At 35.8% G+C, this 16,158-nt stretch overlaps 1 protein-coding gene across 2 annotated transcripts in view; it reads right to left on the bottom strand.

Moving 5' to 3' along the window:
* LOC138064728 (potassium/sodium hyperpolarization-activated cyclic nucleotide-gated channel 1) overlaps positions 1-16,158 on the bottom strand; it is a 218,478-nt gene that overhangs the window by 99,723 nt on the left and 102,597 nt on the right. The window contains exon 3 of one of the 2 annotated variants that reach the window (XM_068928537.1): positions 7,197-7,358. The exons of the other annotated variant lie outside the window; for it this stretch is intronic. Coding sequence (XP_068784638.1) covers positions 7,197-7,358 — 162 coding nt within the window. The remainder of the gene's footprint in view (positions 1-7,196; positions 7,359-16,158) is intronic. 2 annotated transcript variants of the gene reach the window in all.

Genomic DNA, 16,158 nt, shown 5'->3' with positions numbered 1-16,158 from the left:
GGCATACCATTTCTAGTTGTATCTAAGAGATAAATTAAATAGTTTTTTATTATTAGGATATGGATAGGGAAATTAGGGATTATGGCAAAGACTGACATACAGCTGTTGCTATGCCTTTATTTCTGACCACTACTCAATTACCCTTCCTAAAACTGAATTAGCAATCTGAGTAGACTGTATGAAAATATCACTACTGAGGAGAAAGTGTCATATAACACAGTGTCATACAATCTCCTGCTTCTACCAATCCAGATAATTCTGTTTGGATCATATGCACTAATATTAGACCTTAGTGCTAGGCCACCCTCAAATGCAAGTTAACTTTTTCCCCTCCCAAATACAAAACAGCAAAATACAGGAACCACACTCATAAATTTTTGATTAAAATATTGAAAAAGGATCAGAATATTTTATGGAAATGCAATACAGAAATGTACATTCTCACATTCTATTACATATTAAGGCATCTTGGATGGACTAAAATGAGGCATGAGATGGAGCGGAAAAGGTGAGTCATCTATGCAGAATATGGGAACTATTTTCTTGATTCATTCAAGTGCCAAAGAATATTTAAGTTTGGTGATTATCAAAAAGATTGTTTCAAAGTAATTCTCTCTCAGCACTGTATTACTGGTACTAGTGTATAATTTAGGTAAAATTGTGTTAATGAACTAGACCTGAAAGTGTACATCCCTGTCCACTCCAATTCTGCTCACATGAGATTGTCATGAATTTTTGTAATAAATTACAGCCATGCAAAACAAAGAGAAAGAAACAACTAAGAAAATTTCACTAATATTTTCTGGAAAATCTAGGGAATATATTTTTTTTTTCATAGCTAGATAAAATACATTAACTATTTTATACCGATTTTTAATGCCAAGATTGCTCCTCCTGCATGAGAAAAAAGCATTGCAAATTATGATAAGTGGTATACGAACTGGAGATGGTCTCCATCACAGTGGGTTTTTTTCATTATGTTATCAATAGTATTGCCCATGCGGAAAATGAAACTGATATAAACTTCTTTCGCGTAGAAAAAAAGCAAAATATATTTGAAAGAGGCATTTGATGTTTAAAGTTTGCAAGAAACTGATCCAAGAAACTGTTCACAGCTTGCTTATTTAGGTAACATGTAGATATCTGTACAAAGACTATCTAGAAGATGTTCTTCAAACTTTACTCATGAAGAATATTGTATAATGATATTGTATATATATACAATGCTGTCTATAATGTATATTGTATAATGCACCTATAATCAAATATAAATTATTTGTATAATATGTAATGCCTATAACATACAGCATATTGTATCATGTATATATAATGTATATTGTATGTGTACAATGATACGTATGAGGTACTGTATGTTCTGTAATGTACAATAAGATGCTGCACATTCCAGATTATGCTGTAAATCTTGTGGAATATTACTGTATTTCTCCTATAGAAAATCCTTTCCATTCCTTGTATTCAATTACACTATTTTATGAAAACACATTATTTACATAATTTTCTGAAAGTTTTACATCCGTTATTGAATTACTTCAGGTTATTGAATTACTTCAGGTTTAATCTGCTTAAATGTCTGCATGTGTATAAAGCAGATTGACTGGAAAGCTGGAAGGGGTCTTGTATGTTCCATGTTTTCTGAGCACTCAGTTTCAGATCATGGGATTTGATTTACGTCAGGATTTATTTCTCAACGTTGCAAATGAAATCAAGTGAATCTATGTTTTAAACATGGCTCTAAGGTATTGTGCCATATAACATTAAGGTACTCTAAACATATCTAAGAAGCATTAAAAGATGACCATCATGAAATGATCAAATGCAGAAAAATCTTATAATGTTATCATGAGGTTTTCTTGGTTCTCTTAATGGCCAACCATAGTGAAGAAGTTGCTAAGCCAATACATTATCAAAAAGGAGAAAATCAGATGTTGAATAACTCATCAAGTGACTGATCCATTCCTTCAGCTCCACTGACTGAAGCAGAGATTCTACTGAAAAAAATTACAGGCTCATATAATTGAAAATGGTGTTCATTGCCCTTCGCTCCAAGTGAAACCTTATCAAAATATTTATTTAATTCTTTTAATTCTTAAGAAATGTTTAGAATTAAAGTTGAATTAATATTCTGTCTACTGTTATTAGTTTTTTTGCATACTATATATATGTTAGCATAAATCTTAGCACAATGTAAACACTGATCATCTCCTGCATTATGAATTTCCCTATCAAGTCTTCAGTTAAACAATTCATTTAATAGGAAAAGCTTTCAGACTTGACAGTAGAAGTTCCCAAACCCCTCTTATTGCAATGGCGATACTGTCAGAGAAGAATATAAAGTAACTAACTAACTTTGGGCTTCCCTTGCCCTTGAGCGAATGCGCACACAAAGGGCAATTAAGATAATGCAACCCCTCCTCCTAACAAATTCAAAACCTAAAAAAACCCATGAGTTGAAGCAATCTGACTACAAGGACAGAAAGGAAAAGCCAAAAGAAAGAAACAAGAATACCTCAAGGGTTTTTGCTGAGCAAACACCGGCTGATTGCCATGAGAAATGCCAGCAAAGCAAGCCCTTTTCAAAAGCTTAATAATCTCTTTTGGCTTTTAAAACTCTACCTCCAAGTTAAATTCTATACTTCCAGGTAAATTCTATACTTCCATGAGAGACTTTTATCTGAACATTATATGCCAAAAAAATGGAAAAATGGAAATTTCAGGTAAATATCTGCTTAAAGGATCATATATTTTCCTAGCTGTACAACCAATTACTGCAAACACATATAGGAAAATAAGAGGTTGTGGGTCTTTGGATACTGTTACTTCAGAGACACCTTTGAGACTTTGTCATAGGTAATATGAAAAGCAAGAACAAACTTTTCATACAAGAAAAATTAATCTAGTGCAAGGGATGCTTTCTCTACTGCAGGCAACCATGCTTAGGTGGCCAGATGGCATCAGTGGCAAAAATGTCGTCTTTCATCACTGCTGGCTTGGAAACTCTGTCCCAGATAAGGCTTCGCTATAATTTTTCATCATTTATGACTTACATGCTGTGTTTTTGTAAGTCAGTGTAACTGAAACAATGCAAAATACAGAATCTCAGCTGGTACAGGCTGACTATAAGATAAGATTGGAGGGGTTTCTATTCTTGTGCCTCAGTTAATCCTGATTTACAAAACAACCATTGGCTCAAACTGAGACACAATAAAGACGTTTGGTCTATGAATCACTATGAAAGTACACTAGTCTAAGGCAATGCAAATCAGAAAGCCTAGGACAAATTACAAGGAGCTGCAGATATTAAACATTCTGAGCCAAGGAGAAATTAAGCGATATTCAGACACTCTGTAAAACTTCCTCATCAGAAAAGATCTTCTTTTTTAGGAATGAAATGCACAATCCTACTTAAAAAAAAAATAGCACCTACATCAGAGACAGACCCATGCAGAAATAATTAACTACTATTTTGTCCATAAGGGATAAGCTGGAACATGACATAAGGTGGGCAGAAAAAATTGGCAAGGGGGAAGATCTGTGGCTAACCTTCATATTATTTACTGCTTTTCTTGTTTTTAAAGAGAAGTGCAATGATATTCTGGAAGAGTAAATGATCCCACCTGTCAGTTATAACTCAGCATTAATGAGGGCATTGGTCAGTACAGTCAAATGGTATGAAAGATGCGTGAGGCTGCAGGCCAGTGGGAGCACATCTAGAAAAATAAAGGAAGATATCATCTCTGGCTTTCTTCTAGTAACAACATGATTATGGTAATACTGTAAGGCCAATGGTAAGGAAGAAAACGGAATAGCATTAGAGAGCACAAATACAAATTAGGTTCATTATTATTATTGATGATGATATCTCAATGCCATCTGAACTTTTTTTTTTAATTACTTGGGCTGCAGGCCGGTACAGTATTAGCCAATGGTGACCATATTTCCTTCCACAGAGGAGGCTTTCTCTTTCATTTCATCGTCTACTTCTAAGTCCACTGTGACATTTTTATCATACTTTCGAAGATGAAAATCCAAACTATTTGTTTTTCTTTAACTGCATTCAGTCTCATTGTTCACAAAGGCAGTAAGCAAAATGCAGCTTAATGCCCTTAATGCCTTGTGAAGTTAAGTTTCTTAGGCTCTCCTCCACTTAACCTATGTTATTTTTCTTAACAGTACTACCAAAGTAAAATCTGAGCATGCCTGTGGAATTTGAACATCTTCAAATATCAGCTCCTAGAGAAGAAATAGCTTTCAGCTCCTACAGAAGAAATAGCTTTCAGGCAGAGGCTTTCAGAAAAAGTTCTTGCACTGTGCAGGCTGAAAGCAACTAATGCACAAGGCACACAGGAGACCACTAGGGCTGGAAGAGTACATTATATTTTCCGGATTTAAGAGACAGCATGTCATCCTCACGACATCCTTACTTCCTTTGCCATCAAATTATCTGCAAAGGCTCCGGCTTGCAATTGACCACTGGTCCTGCTGCATATCAAAAAATAACTTTTTCTGGCTCAGCCCACATTGGTTTAAATGAGTCTTTAAGCCAATGCTTTAGTTAACTATTAAAATTTCACTTCAAAGCAAGCTTGGTGTACTAGCCGGAGGTCAGCCCTTGCAATGACATCACTCTGAGGAATGTACATTGGACCCACAGTGTGAAGCCCAGGAAATGCCCTCACAAAACCTCCCTTACTCCATAGAAGAAAAAAAACTCAAAAGAGGGTCAATTTTGCCTTTCTCAGAGTAGTCGTATTTCACAACTGAGTCAGACAGACATTTGAACCAAACTCCAAATGTTTAGATGCAAGCAGTTACCTTAACTTACTAATCCACTAAAACCTCTGAGGAAAATCCGTAAATAGAAGAGAATACATTGATAGAAAGGTACGTTTGCTGTAGTTACAGGCAGATCTCCTGTTTCTGGCAGAATTGCCCTTTGGTGGCCATCATCACCAGTTCAGGCCAGAAGAAATAGTAAGATGTTTTATACCACTTTCTGTATCAGCAGCGTTCTAGTCCAAACCCTAGTATTAAATGCAGTCATTTTAGTAAGAGAAGTGTTCAAATTCAGATCAGATTAAATTGTTATATGCTACAGCATACCAGGGAAGTATGATACCCTACTTCACAAAGTTCTTGTAATATCAAGAATGTGATACTTTTCCAAATTCCAAAGTTAGCAGTCAGTATGACTCTGAATGCACTAGTAAGGCATACAATAACAACAACAACAACAACGATAACAACAACAACAACAACAACAATAATTACTATTGTTATTATTATTATTTCCTTCTACTCCCTCTATCATTTCAGAGGACTGACACTCCTTGATTGCTTCTTTGGCTGTATTCAGTTCTAAGGAATTTACTTCCAGAGTCTGGAAAACAACCAGGAAATGTCTCCTAACATCTTACCGAGGTCAGAAAAAAGGTCCAATTGTTCTACCCTGACAGCGGCCTTAGATATGCTCCCGATTCCAGGCTGTCAGGCTACAACACTTTCTCTTGCTGTATGACTAGAAGAATGCACATGCTGCGCACACAATCATCCCTCTCAGTTTTCAAATGACCCCACAGTGTTCATTAACAGCAACACATTCAGCTGCCAGAGAAAAAAGCGTGTAAGTTTGAAAGAGGATCTGTCCAACAGTATGTGGCCAGTAAGGAGAGAGTATTGTTTCCATAAAAAACTGAGTGGGAGCAGGCAGAAAGAGGGGTCTCCATGTGAATGTGCACTGCCTTCTTAGACTAAATGTAACTCTTTTTATGGAAGAGAGACAATTTAATAGTTACATTTTCTTTAAAAGTTAAATATTTCAACCATGTGCAATACAAGGCTTACTTCCTCTCACTCTCTAGCATGATTATCATCCAGATCTTTGGCAGCCTGGTAGAAAACGTACCCTTTCTAAATGTGAATGAAAGATATTACAAAGCAGAATCCAGAATGCAGCAGAATGCAAAGATGTGCCAGTCAGCATCCTGGTGACCTACTTTTATTACAGCAATTCCATTTTTGAAGATATGCCACTACTTTTTGGGGAGAGCTGCACAATGAGGTGTCAGCAAACATGCTGCTTATCATTAAAGATGTTACTTGATGACTGCAAATACTTGTCTGTATGACTGACACTCCTAGTCAACGAGCTCCCACAGTAATGTGCAGTACCATATTCCAAAAGGAAAAAATATTATGATGTTTCTACAACAGAAATATGTGAGACTGAGCAAGTTACCCATCTACTTTTGATGGGAGTAAAGGTACTGTTTCATGCATTCTAAAATTGTAAAAACTGGAAAATTTTTTTTAGGTGCTCAATTTGCCTCATTTCTATGTTTGGGTTTTTTTATCTGTTTCTCTTTTTTCCTTGCATTTTAGTATGGAAGAAGAAAAGAGCTTCTGGTGAATGTGTCTGGAATATATTAGACAGTTGTTTTTGGTTTTATTTTTGGCATAAGCACATTTCAACAACTTTATCAGTGTACTTCCCACTATAATGTTCTCTGTATTACCTCATCATCTGACTTCTTAATAACTACCTAATTCTTCACAGTCATTTATCTCTAAGCCACATGTCAAACAACTACAAAATTGTTTACCTTCTTTATGAATATGGCATACCCCGCAGGCAGCGAAATTCTGCCCTTGAACTGTTCACTCACACACAAAAATATCACACAAGTAAATCTATAGTTCCCATAGTTTACTTAGAAAAAGCTCATGTGGACAGTTAAGTCTGGAAAAACTTGGTAAATGGCTTCATGAGATAACCCAGAAGTTACTTGACAAAACAAATTGAGGACAAAATTCAATCAAACAAATACAGATAATATACTTTCATGAGTACTGTGAAACTACAACCAAAATTCACAGCACTGGTCAACTCTTTCCAAATTTATTTTTGTGGCTTTTTTTGAGAGAATGAGGACTGATAAATTGCAATGAAAATATTTGGTTCATTTACTGAGAATGATTCAATATAATGTTATTGGTGATGAGGGCTACAAAGCAAACAATAGTTTATTAGCAAGCCAACCAACAAAACCAAAAAGCAACCTTGAATAAATTGCAGAGCAGTGTGTATTACTAGGTATGTATTGTTACACTTAAGCCTGAAGCTAACTGTTTAGAAAAATAATGTTTAAAAAGCACAATGAAAAATGAACAATACTTACAACCATACCGTTTAGGGACACCCAGCAATCTGGTGGGAAATCCTGGAGTAATGGTACTAAAAACTGAAGACAACCATCCCAGTGGCAAAGCAGCAACATCATTCCAATCAGATTAAAGATTCTCACCACAGCACTGGCCAGATCATATGTCATGTGGAATATCTGTAGACAAAAATGATGGATGATTTACATGATGAAACATGTTAAAAACATAAATCCAAATCATTTATTCTCATCCAGGCAGGTTAAAGACAAGGAAGTATTGTGCTGAAGTTCTAAAATAGTACAGATCTCTCAGTAAGGTTCATTAATTTGGGCACACTAAGTTGAGCGCAGAGCCGCGCTAACCTAACTGACTCTTTGGTGCATACCATTGTCACGGAGGCTGCTGAAAAGTGCTTATTTTGGATCAGAACGCACCAACTACAGTACTTTCTTAGAGCCTACCATTCCTTTCAAAGGGAGTAAGTCTCACAACTTAAAAAAAAATGTGGGGAAGCTTCTTAAAGGTAGTGAGACCACTACTAGTCTGCTAATTGGGTGAACTAAAATATTCACAAAGATGTGGCAGACACAAATTCAGTGCCCCAGACTGAAAGGTTCACTCTCACATTTCTCACCTGCTTGAGAGAACCAAATTCTGAGTGAGGAAACAATATAAATAATTGTCAAAATTTCTGAACTACTATTTCTGTAATATGTCTTTATTAATCCCATTTGCAAATATCAGTTCACCAAGCAAAACGACACAGAAGTATTTCACTTCTTTAAATCATCGACAATTTTCCTAAAACGTTAAGAATCCTGAACACCTGTAGCAGCTAAGTTTATGTCAAACTGCCATAATAATTTGGATTTCAATATATTGTTCCATTCTTGGACGAAAATCTTTGCATCTGAACGTCTCTTACAGCAAAAACTACACATAAACTCTTATAGTATATTATATTTCAATAAGCATAATTATTAGTATCCAGGAGTTCAAGTTAGAATATGAAGAATGTTTTGTCCAGTTGATATTTCATGGAATTTTAAGTAGAAAATACTATTTAACTGTACAGACTGACATAGAAATTTAGAGCCCTTAGCGCTGAAAAGCACATCAGATTCCTAGAGGTAGAAAAACTGACACTTTCTATAGGTGTGAAGAAAAGGCAGCAAAAAATCCCCAAAGATAAAGGCAGTTAAGTGAAGAGACATTAACAGCAACACTGCATTCCTGATAGGCTGTACCACTTGTGAGAGGTCAATATTAGGTCAAATAATAAAAACGAAGATCAGTTGTGGCATTGGCATACTGCAGTATCTAGGTAGTTGCAACAGCCCTCTTTGCCTTTACAAAACATTTATCATAGAAATTAAAATTCTTTTATATAATAAATGACTTCCATATCTGCACATGCCATTTGGCCTTTGTAAACAAAAAGAGTTCACATACTGAAGAGGGAATTTTTCTATCCTGACTTTTACAAATCTAAACTGAAAGCCAAAATTACATATCCACACCGTAAATGAGTGCAAGTGCTAATTTGGAGACCACGTTAAGGTACCTTTCAACATCATTTGCTGTTAGTGGCAGTTTGTGCTTGTTTGAAAATAATGGCATATTTTTGAGACCCAAAATATAAAACATGTTTAGTAGAAACATATCTAGATGTTAAATTATGTGCAAAGCATTTTTTTGAAGCTAGGGCATTTTAAGAGCATGCATTCCAAATGCCAGTTTGACAGAGGTTGCAAACAAAGGCTTGTAACATTATTCAAAATGTCATGTGTTATCCAAATACCATTTAACTCCTGTTAAAATTGAGGGGATGATACTAATGCTTAGAAGTTATTGTAAATGAAAATAAACAGAAAACTACCACCATTATAAATCTGTGCTGTTTAGAAATGTATGTTATAGCTATTTTCATAGCTATAGTAGCATGATATTAATTCAGAGATTAGAAATGTAAAACTGAAATAATTTTATTTAAATAAGTAGAAAAAAAAAGCAAGGACTGGCACTGTTTTGGAACACTAAAACACAGTTTCATTTGGGTTACTCTTTATTTGCATGGATAGTTTACTGCACCCACAAAGTGCAGATACAGTCCTGATGACATGAAAAGTAGCAGAAGTTTTGTCACTGAAAGTAGGATTTCCAGTAGAATATGTATCTGTAAAAGTTAAGAAGATTAGACAGAAATTATACATATTTTACACAGAGATCACAACTTCATGAAGAATTTCCTGTTGCTCCAGAAAAGCAAGTTATAACATCTATACAATACAGCTGGATAAAAATCAAAGGTCATCTCAGTTCTTATCCACAGAATTTTCATACTGCCTCAAGCTTCTCATTAGGCTTTTCTGTAAGAGATCAGATTTTCAGAATAATTCACTGAATTGGATACTGAGTGGTTTTTTTTTTTTTTAAATCAATCACAAATATGATGATCAGAGCTACACTGAGCACTAACACCTTCATTCCTATAATTACTTAGAAACAGAATGTTTCTGAAAACATGCACCTAAGTGTTTCTGACAAGCATGCGAAATCTGGTTCTGCGAAACATCTCAAAGTCCACAAAACAACACTTTCAGAGACAGAGGACTCGTGAATCCCCATCCTGCTTGTGTAACTACAGGTTTAGGCAATATGAAATATTGTGCATGTATACTGTGATCATAGCTGCAGAAAAATGATCATTGTGTAGCTCTTTCACTTAGATGGAGCTCATTTTTGGCATAGATCCAGATTAGAGAGATGGTTTGAATTGCAAAGTTCGTATCTTCATATAGGATTTCCTACATTTTTAGAGCCTTTTGTGCTGGTACATATTTATTACAAATCTTAAAAGCTCCACATTATTTAATTAGGTAATATGCACTGAAAAAAATATGTGGGTGATTGAATTTGCTGATGTATTTATTTAAGCATTACAGAGATCTTGCCTGGCTCTTAAGGATCTATCACGTCCTGCCTACCCTGTGAAACTGTGGGATGACTCGGTAAGGCTCCCCAAATGAGCCATTAGATCTAGCATACCAAAAAATCTATTACAAAGAAAGACTAGAATTCAAACCAAACAAACAGCTGCGGCACTGTGCTCAAATTAAAGGGCGCTGCCAAGTCAAAGAGGTCTGCGGGTTGAGTTTGGGCTTTGGAAGGATTATTCTATCCTGTTATACAGGATAGAATTCTGAGTAATTGTTGTTTTTTCTTCAAAGCAGCATCTGCCTTTTCATTACCAAGGACAATCCTCCCCTTCTACTCAGCCCTGGGGAGGCCCCACCTGGAGTCCTGTGTCCAGTTCTGGGCTCCCCAGGACAAGAGAGACAAAGAGCTACTGGAGAGAGTCCAGTGGAGGGCTACAAAGATGATGAGGGGACTGGTGCACCTCTCCTATGAAGAAAGGCTGAGGGAGCTGGGCCTGTTCAGCCTGGAGAAGAGAAGACTGAGAGGTGACCTGATCAATGTGTACAAGTAGCTGAAGGGAGGGTGTCAAGAGGATGGCGCCAGACTCTTCTCCGCGGCGCCCAGTGACAGGACAAGAAACACAGACAGTTCTGGCTGAACATGAGGCAGAACTTCTTTCCTGTGAGGGTGACAGAGCACTGGCACAGGTTGCCCAGAGAGGTAGTGGAGTCTCCTTCCCTGGAGATATTCAAAACCCGCCTGGATGCGATCCTGTGCAATGTGCGCTAGAGGACCATCTCCAGAGGTCCCTTCCAACCTCGGCCATTCTGCGATTCTGTGATTCTGTGAATATGCCTTTGTAGTAACAACCATGTACTGAGAGAACAATAATATGTTGAAAATTTTATGTGAAACCAAATCCAGTAAAGGAAAAGTCTATAACAGTCAGTATATGACACTGCAACCTTTCATCATTTGTGAAAACTTTCACTCAAGAAATAGCTTCTGTGAGGCTTAGCATTCAGTATCAGTAAGTATTATTAAAAATGCATACAGATATTCTAGATACTTTCGGGAATGGTAATATTATATGAGCATTTCTGCAATAACACCCATTAATTGCAGTGTTTCATTGCTCATCTTTTGCTTATATAGCCCAATATTTGTATAGCCTATTCTAATAATTGATAAATACATATTACAGAAAATTACTTCATTGGAAAAATCTTAAGTAAATGTTGAAAAATCTTTTAGGTAGCATATTCAAATATCCTCCCAGTAAATAAAAGAAGTTTGGTATTTTTTTCCTAAAAGGAACTTACCATGGAAATATGTGCTTAGTTGACATCATACATTGTATGTTTAATCTTTTATGTTTTTCCATTTCTGAAACAACTGTGATACATTCAAACAAAGAGTAACAAAAGAAGTCTTATTTTTATAGCATTTTCTTTTTGGAACTATATAAATTACAGTGGCTCCATTAATGAATTAATCCTTATTAAAACTCCAAGGAGGTATGTGAAACATTGTTTGTTTAGAGAATCGGAACATAGAAAGTTAAGAGGTTAATACCACTCATTTGAATAAGTAGTGACTTGCCAGTAGGTGACCAGTAGGACAGGAAGAAATTGGAAATCACAGATTGATTCAAATGTCTTTATTTCACAGTACAGCTGTCCTGTATATCGAAGACAAATCTCTTTGTTGGAGGGGATGTCTTATCAAGATAATATTCATAATAAAATAAATTCCAACACCTGCACAGACCTAAAATTAGGCTCTTAAACTCATTATCAGGTACCTGAATATACCTGAATATAAGTAGCCTGATTTTCATTAAATGCTCACTATCCATAAATTCTATGCAAGTGAGCAGGAGCTGCAGATATACAACAGATTTGAAAACGTGGCTATTTTATTTAGACTCTTAACTCCACACCTAAATATTCAGCTTGGCCATCAAGATATGCAACTTTTGGGCAACACATTAAAAAAAAATTACTAGAGTTACTTTACAACCCTGCAACTGAGAACAATTTAAAATTCCCTTGAGAACTAACTCTCTCCACATTATTATTTCACATAATAGAAAATATTCAATAGATATCTCTGCTTTTTATTCACTTCTCAATTTCATTTGAATTACACTTGATAGTTTTCATTAGTATGATGTGCTTGTTTTTTCTTCACTGGAATAATGTTAGCATTCATCGTTTCCATACACTTCAAAATAGTGTTTAATAATAAATTCTGATTGATGAATTCATTTCTGAAAACTCATAAAATATCTTCCTCTATTATTTTTATACTCTTCTTTCAATACCCTGGAAACCTTAAATATTTGCCCAGAAAGCCAGCAATGCCTCTGACAATGGCTGAAATGTAGATTAACAGTTTCGAATGTTTTGGCAAAATATTGCTCACAGACAGTATGAAATTGCTCATAAGTCAGAGTTCACATGTTTTATCTCAGTTTCTGCTCACACTTTATTAATGACTCTTTTTATTCCCATGTGTGAAGCAGGAAGCAGACTATTCCTTCCTCACATTTATAATGCAGTGTATACTTTACATTGGTCCTGCTAACTCTGATTTTTGAGCCTGAGACAGAAAAACTTATTTCAGTTTTGCCAGCCCACTTGCTTAATAACATTTGAGGGCTGTCATAGTAAGTTAACAGTGCACATACAGTTTAACTAGAATGAATACCAAATTTGTGGAACTGCTGTCATGGAATACACTAGGTTACCTCTTTTGCCTTCTGATATTGGAATTTAATATTTGTTGAGTTATGATTTTTAATTCAATTTGATTTTTTAGGTTCTTTTTATATAAATTGATTTAAAACTAGAATTTAATTATTTCTGAAAAAAAAAGGAAATCTCAGGACTTTCTGGAAAATGTATTAAAAACTCACATCACAGAGTTCATTCACATACCCCTTCTTTGCAACCTCTCAGAGCTACTAAGGGTGCTCAGGATCATAAAGCTAGCTCAGGCTTAATCCTCAAATTATGATTTGCATTGTGCCTCAGGCAATATGAAATGACGCTCAAACTAAAGGAAGCTATGTGGAGCCTGAAATATTAAATAGCCACTGTGGGGAGACAGAAATAGTTGCATAGGTACTGAGATTCTTGAGATCATCCTGAAAGCCGTATGAAGTACAACAACAGAATTTCAGGCTAGACTGCAGGGGAAAAATAACAGTAATAAAAATTACAAGGGTTTTTTGGTTCATTCACTAGGTCAGTTCAGAATTATTGGGCTTATCCTTTTCGGCACCAACTAGACAAGGATTATAAATTATGGGATGCAAACTTTCCTACCTGAGCTAAATTTTCACTTCTAAGATAGTGGTGGTAATACAGTCCCCAGGAAATAAAATAATACAGAAGAAGGAGGAGAGCTCAAAACCTCCCTTTTTGAGCATCCCTCTCTCAATCTACCCTAACCAGTGAAAGCCATGCATGACTCTCTGTCTAGCCATTTCATGTTCTACAAATCGATTTCAGAAGACATTTTTTGTAAATATCATTTGGGACACTATAGATATGACCTAACTTCTACTAAAGCCAATTTCTTTGGGAGTTGCAGATTATTACACTCTACCATGAAAATCTATCTGCAAAAGTAGATGGAAATGCCTATTGATTGAAATGCCTGGCTATGCCTACAGGGTAACATTTTACACTCTACTGACTCCTGATATATATGGTTAATTTTATAATAAATAATTCATAGTTGATAATTCAGTAGTGGGGAAAGGTATATAGCACTATTTAATCTAGTTGTATTTGTGACCTTAAGCTGACGACAAATGTAAAGATCTGCATTTGCTTTAGTTGACCCTGGAGGGAAAACATCAGTAATTTAATAAACAGAACAAACCAGTTTTAATCAAACATATCTGGAAAAAAGAGCCGAGAGTGGCCTATTTTATATGACCTTTAAAAATTGTTATTTTCTAGATGCAGTCATTCTGACATTAGGTTTTATAATAGAAGACCCATTTATTCCACTTCAAGGCATATACAAATGGAAGCTAGCTTCTGTGAAGCAAAAAGAACAGCTCAACAACATTTAAATGTGACTGTGCTAAGTCCAGGTTAAACCTAAAAGCATTAATAAAACCACTTTGCTGAAGGAAGAATTAGGCAAGCCTTGGAAAGGTCAGGTATAACTAGGAAGCAACATTTATTTGCTATATATAAATTCTGCCATATATATTTTCTACTGTGAATTTGCCAGTGCCATACTAATATATTACCTTTCACATAGAGGGCAAGACTTCGCTGCCAAAATGTGTATTTTTATTAGCCTGTTGTGATTAATGAATGTGACCTATCTGGATACCAAAGCAGTGAGGAACAGTCACTTCAGTGCAACAGTGAAGAAAACATGCCAACGCTGACCCAGTCTTAGGATCCTCCAATAAAAAATACAGTGCTAACCTTCACTGTGTTTTTGCAGAGGAGGAGGTCACATTCTCTATTTATTTTGATGACAGAATGTACCTTACTAGCCTAAGCCTTTGTCTTTATTGCTGAAGTGAAGCAAAGTTAAAAAAAAGTTCATAGCTGTGAGAAACAAGCAAATATGCAACACTAACAGCTTGTCTCCATGACAATATTTAGCTGAAGTTATTATCCTTAAGTTATGGTATCTAACTGAGAGTGACCGTATGGCAAAAAAAATACTTGCACTGTACATGAGCAGAGAGGTTGAGAGTTGTGCAGTATGCTACCTTGGATTATACCTCAGGCTCCAATACAACTTTATTTCAACTATCAGCATCACCTGAACTTCAGCTCAAGCTTCTTGACGGGCCACGTAACTGAAGTGAAAGCACCGCTGAATTCAAGCTAGAGACTTTTGTGAGTGGAGTTGAGCTAGAAGCAACATTTCATTTATTATCTTATATAATTACTTATATCCTACAAGGAAGATAGGCTCTAGAAGAGCCTATCTTAGCCGTCGCTAAGTGCCTAAAAATATTATTTATGATTTATTTTGAGCAACTGTTTCTCATATTAATGTGCAGCTGCACTCTGGCAGCGACAAGAGAAAAGAAATAAGTTATTTTCTCTTGCTCATCCTCTCACAGAAAGGCCAAGGCAGGGACTCCCACAGGTCTGAAAAGGGCAACAGAATGAGCAACATAAATCCTGAAAAATATTACTGCCTGCAATGTTTCAAATAAAAGTGCATGAAGTCAGATACCTGACTGCATTTTTAGGTATTAATATGAGCTTCAGAAGCCTAAGCTCTCAGGTTTTAAAATATTTATTTAACCCGTTTTAATTCTTATTAAATGTGAAATAAAACAATAGAAATAGTAAATATCAGGCATGTACTTTATAAAGAAGTCTACCACAGAATGTGTTATAAGTGATGAAACAATTTAGGGAGATCCTTAAAAAGTACCAAAATCTTCACAAAAAGAGTCATGTCAGATAAAATGGCATTTCACACCATTTTTGATTATTCAGCTCAGAAACCCTAGGCCCTTTTAATTTCTGTTTGTAAAGCATGCAAGGTCTGTTCCTTTGGCTCACGCATTTAAAATATAGGAATGGGCAGGCGAGAACACAATCTGGTTGCACTGATCTAACAGTAAAACAGAGCACGCACACTGTTTCCTGTGATCCCTTCCAGACTCCCGAGCTCCAGCTGCTGTGCCTATGAGCTATGCTTGTCTCTGGAAGCTACCTGAATATGAAATGCATCCCAGGATATTTCAAAGAATAGACTTTGGTACACAACAGCATCTAAAGAGCAGCATGTTTTTAGGAACAACCTGGAACAGCCATAGCAGGAGAAAAAGAAAGATTTATACTCAAATTCAGTCAAAATGAATAAACACAAAGCTGATATGCTGCAGAAAGTATTGAAAAATACATATAATTTAACAGAACAACAGATTATCCAATCAACATCGTACCAATGGGACACGGACAACCAACTACTTTCAACGTTAATCTTTTCCTAAGCTTCAGGTAGATTTTTTTTTAGTTACGTTTTAATGTCAAAACTCCGTGAATATGAGAAGAA

The sequence above is a fragment of the Struthio camelus genome, chromosome Z (genome assembly GCF_040807025.1).
Source record: "Struthio camelus isolate bStrCam1 chromosome Z, bStrCam1.hap1, whole genome shotgun sequence".
NCBI classification, from domain to species: Eukaryota; Metazoa; Chordata; class Aves; order Struthioniformes; family Struthionidae; genus Struthio; species Struthio camelus.
This window is presented reverse-complemented; position numbering and strand designations above follow the sequence as displayed.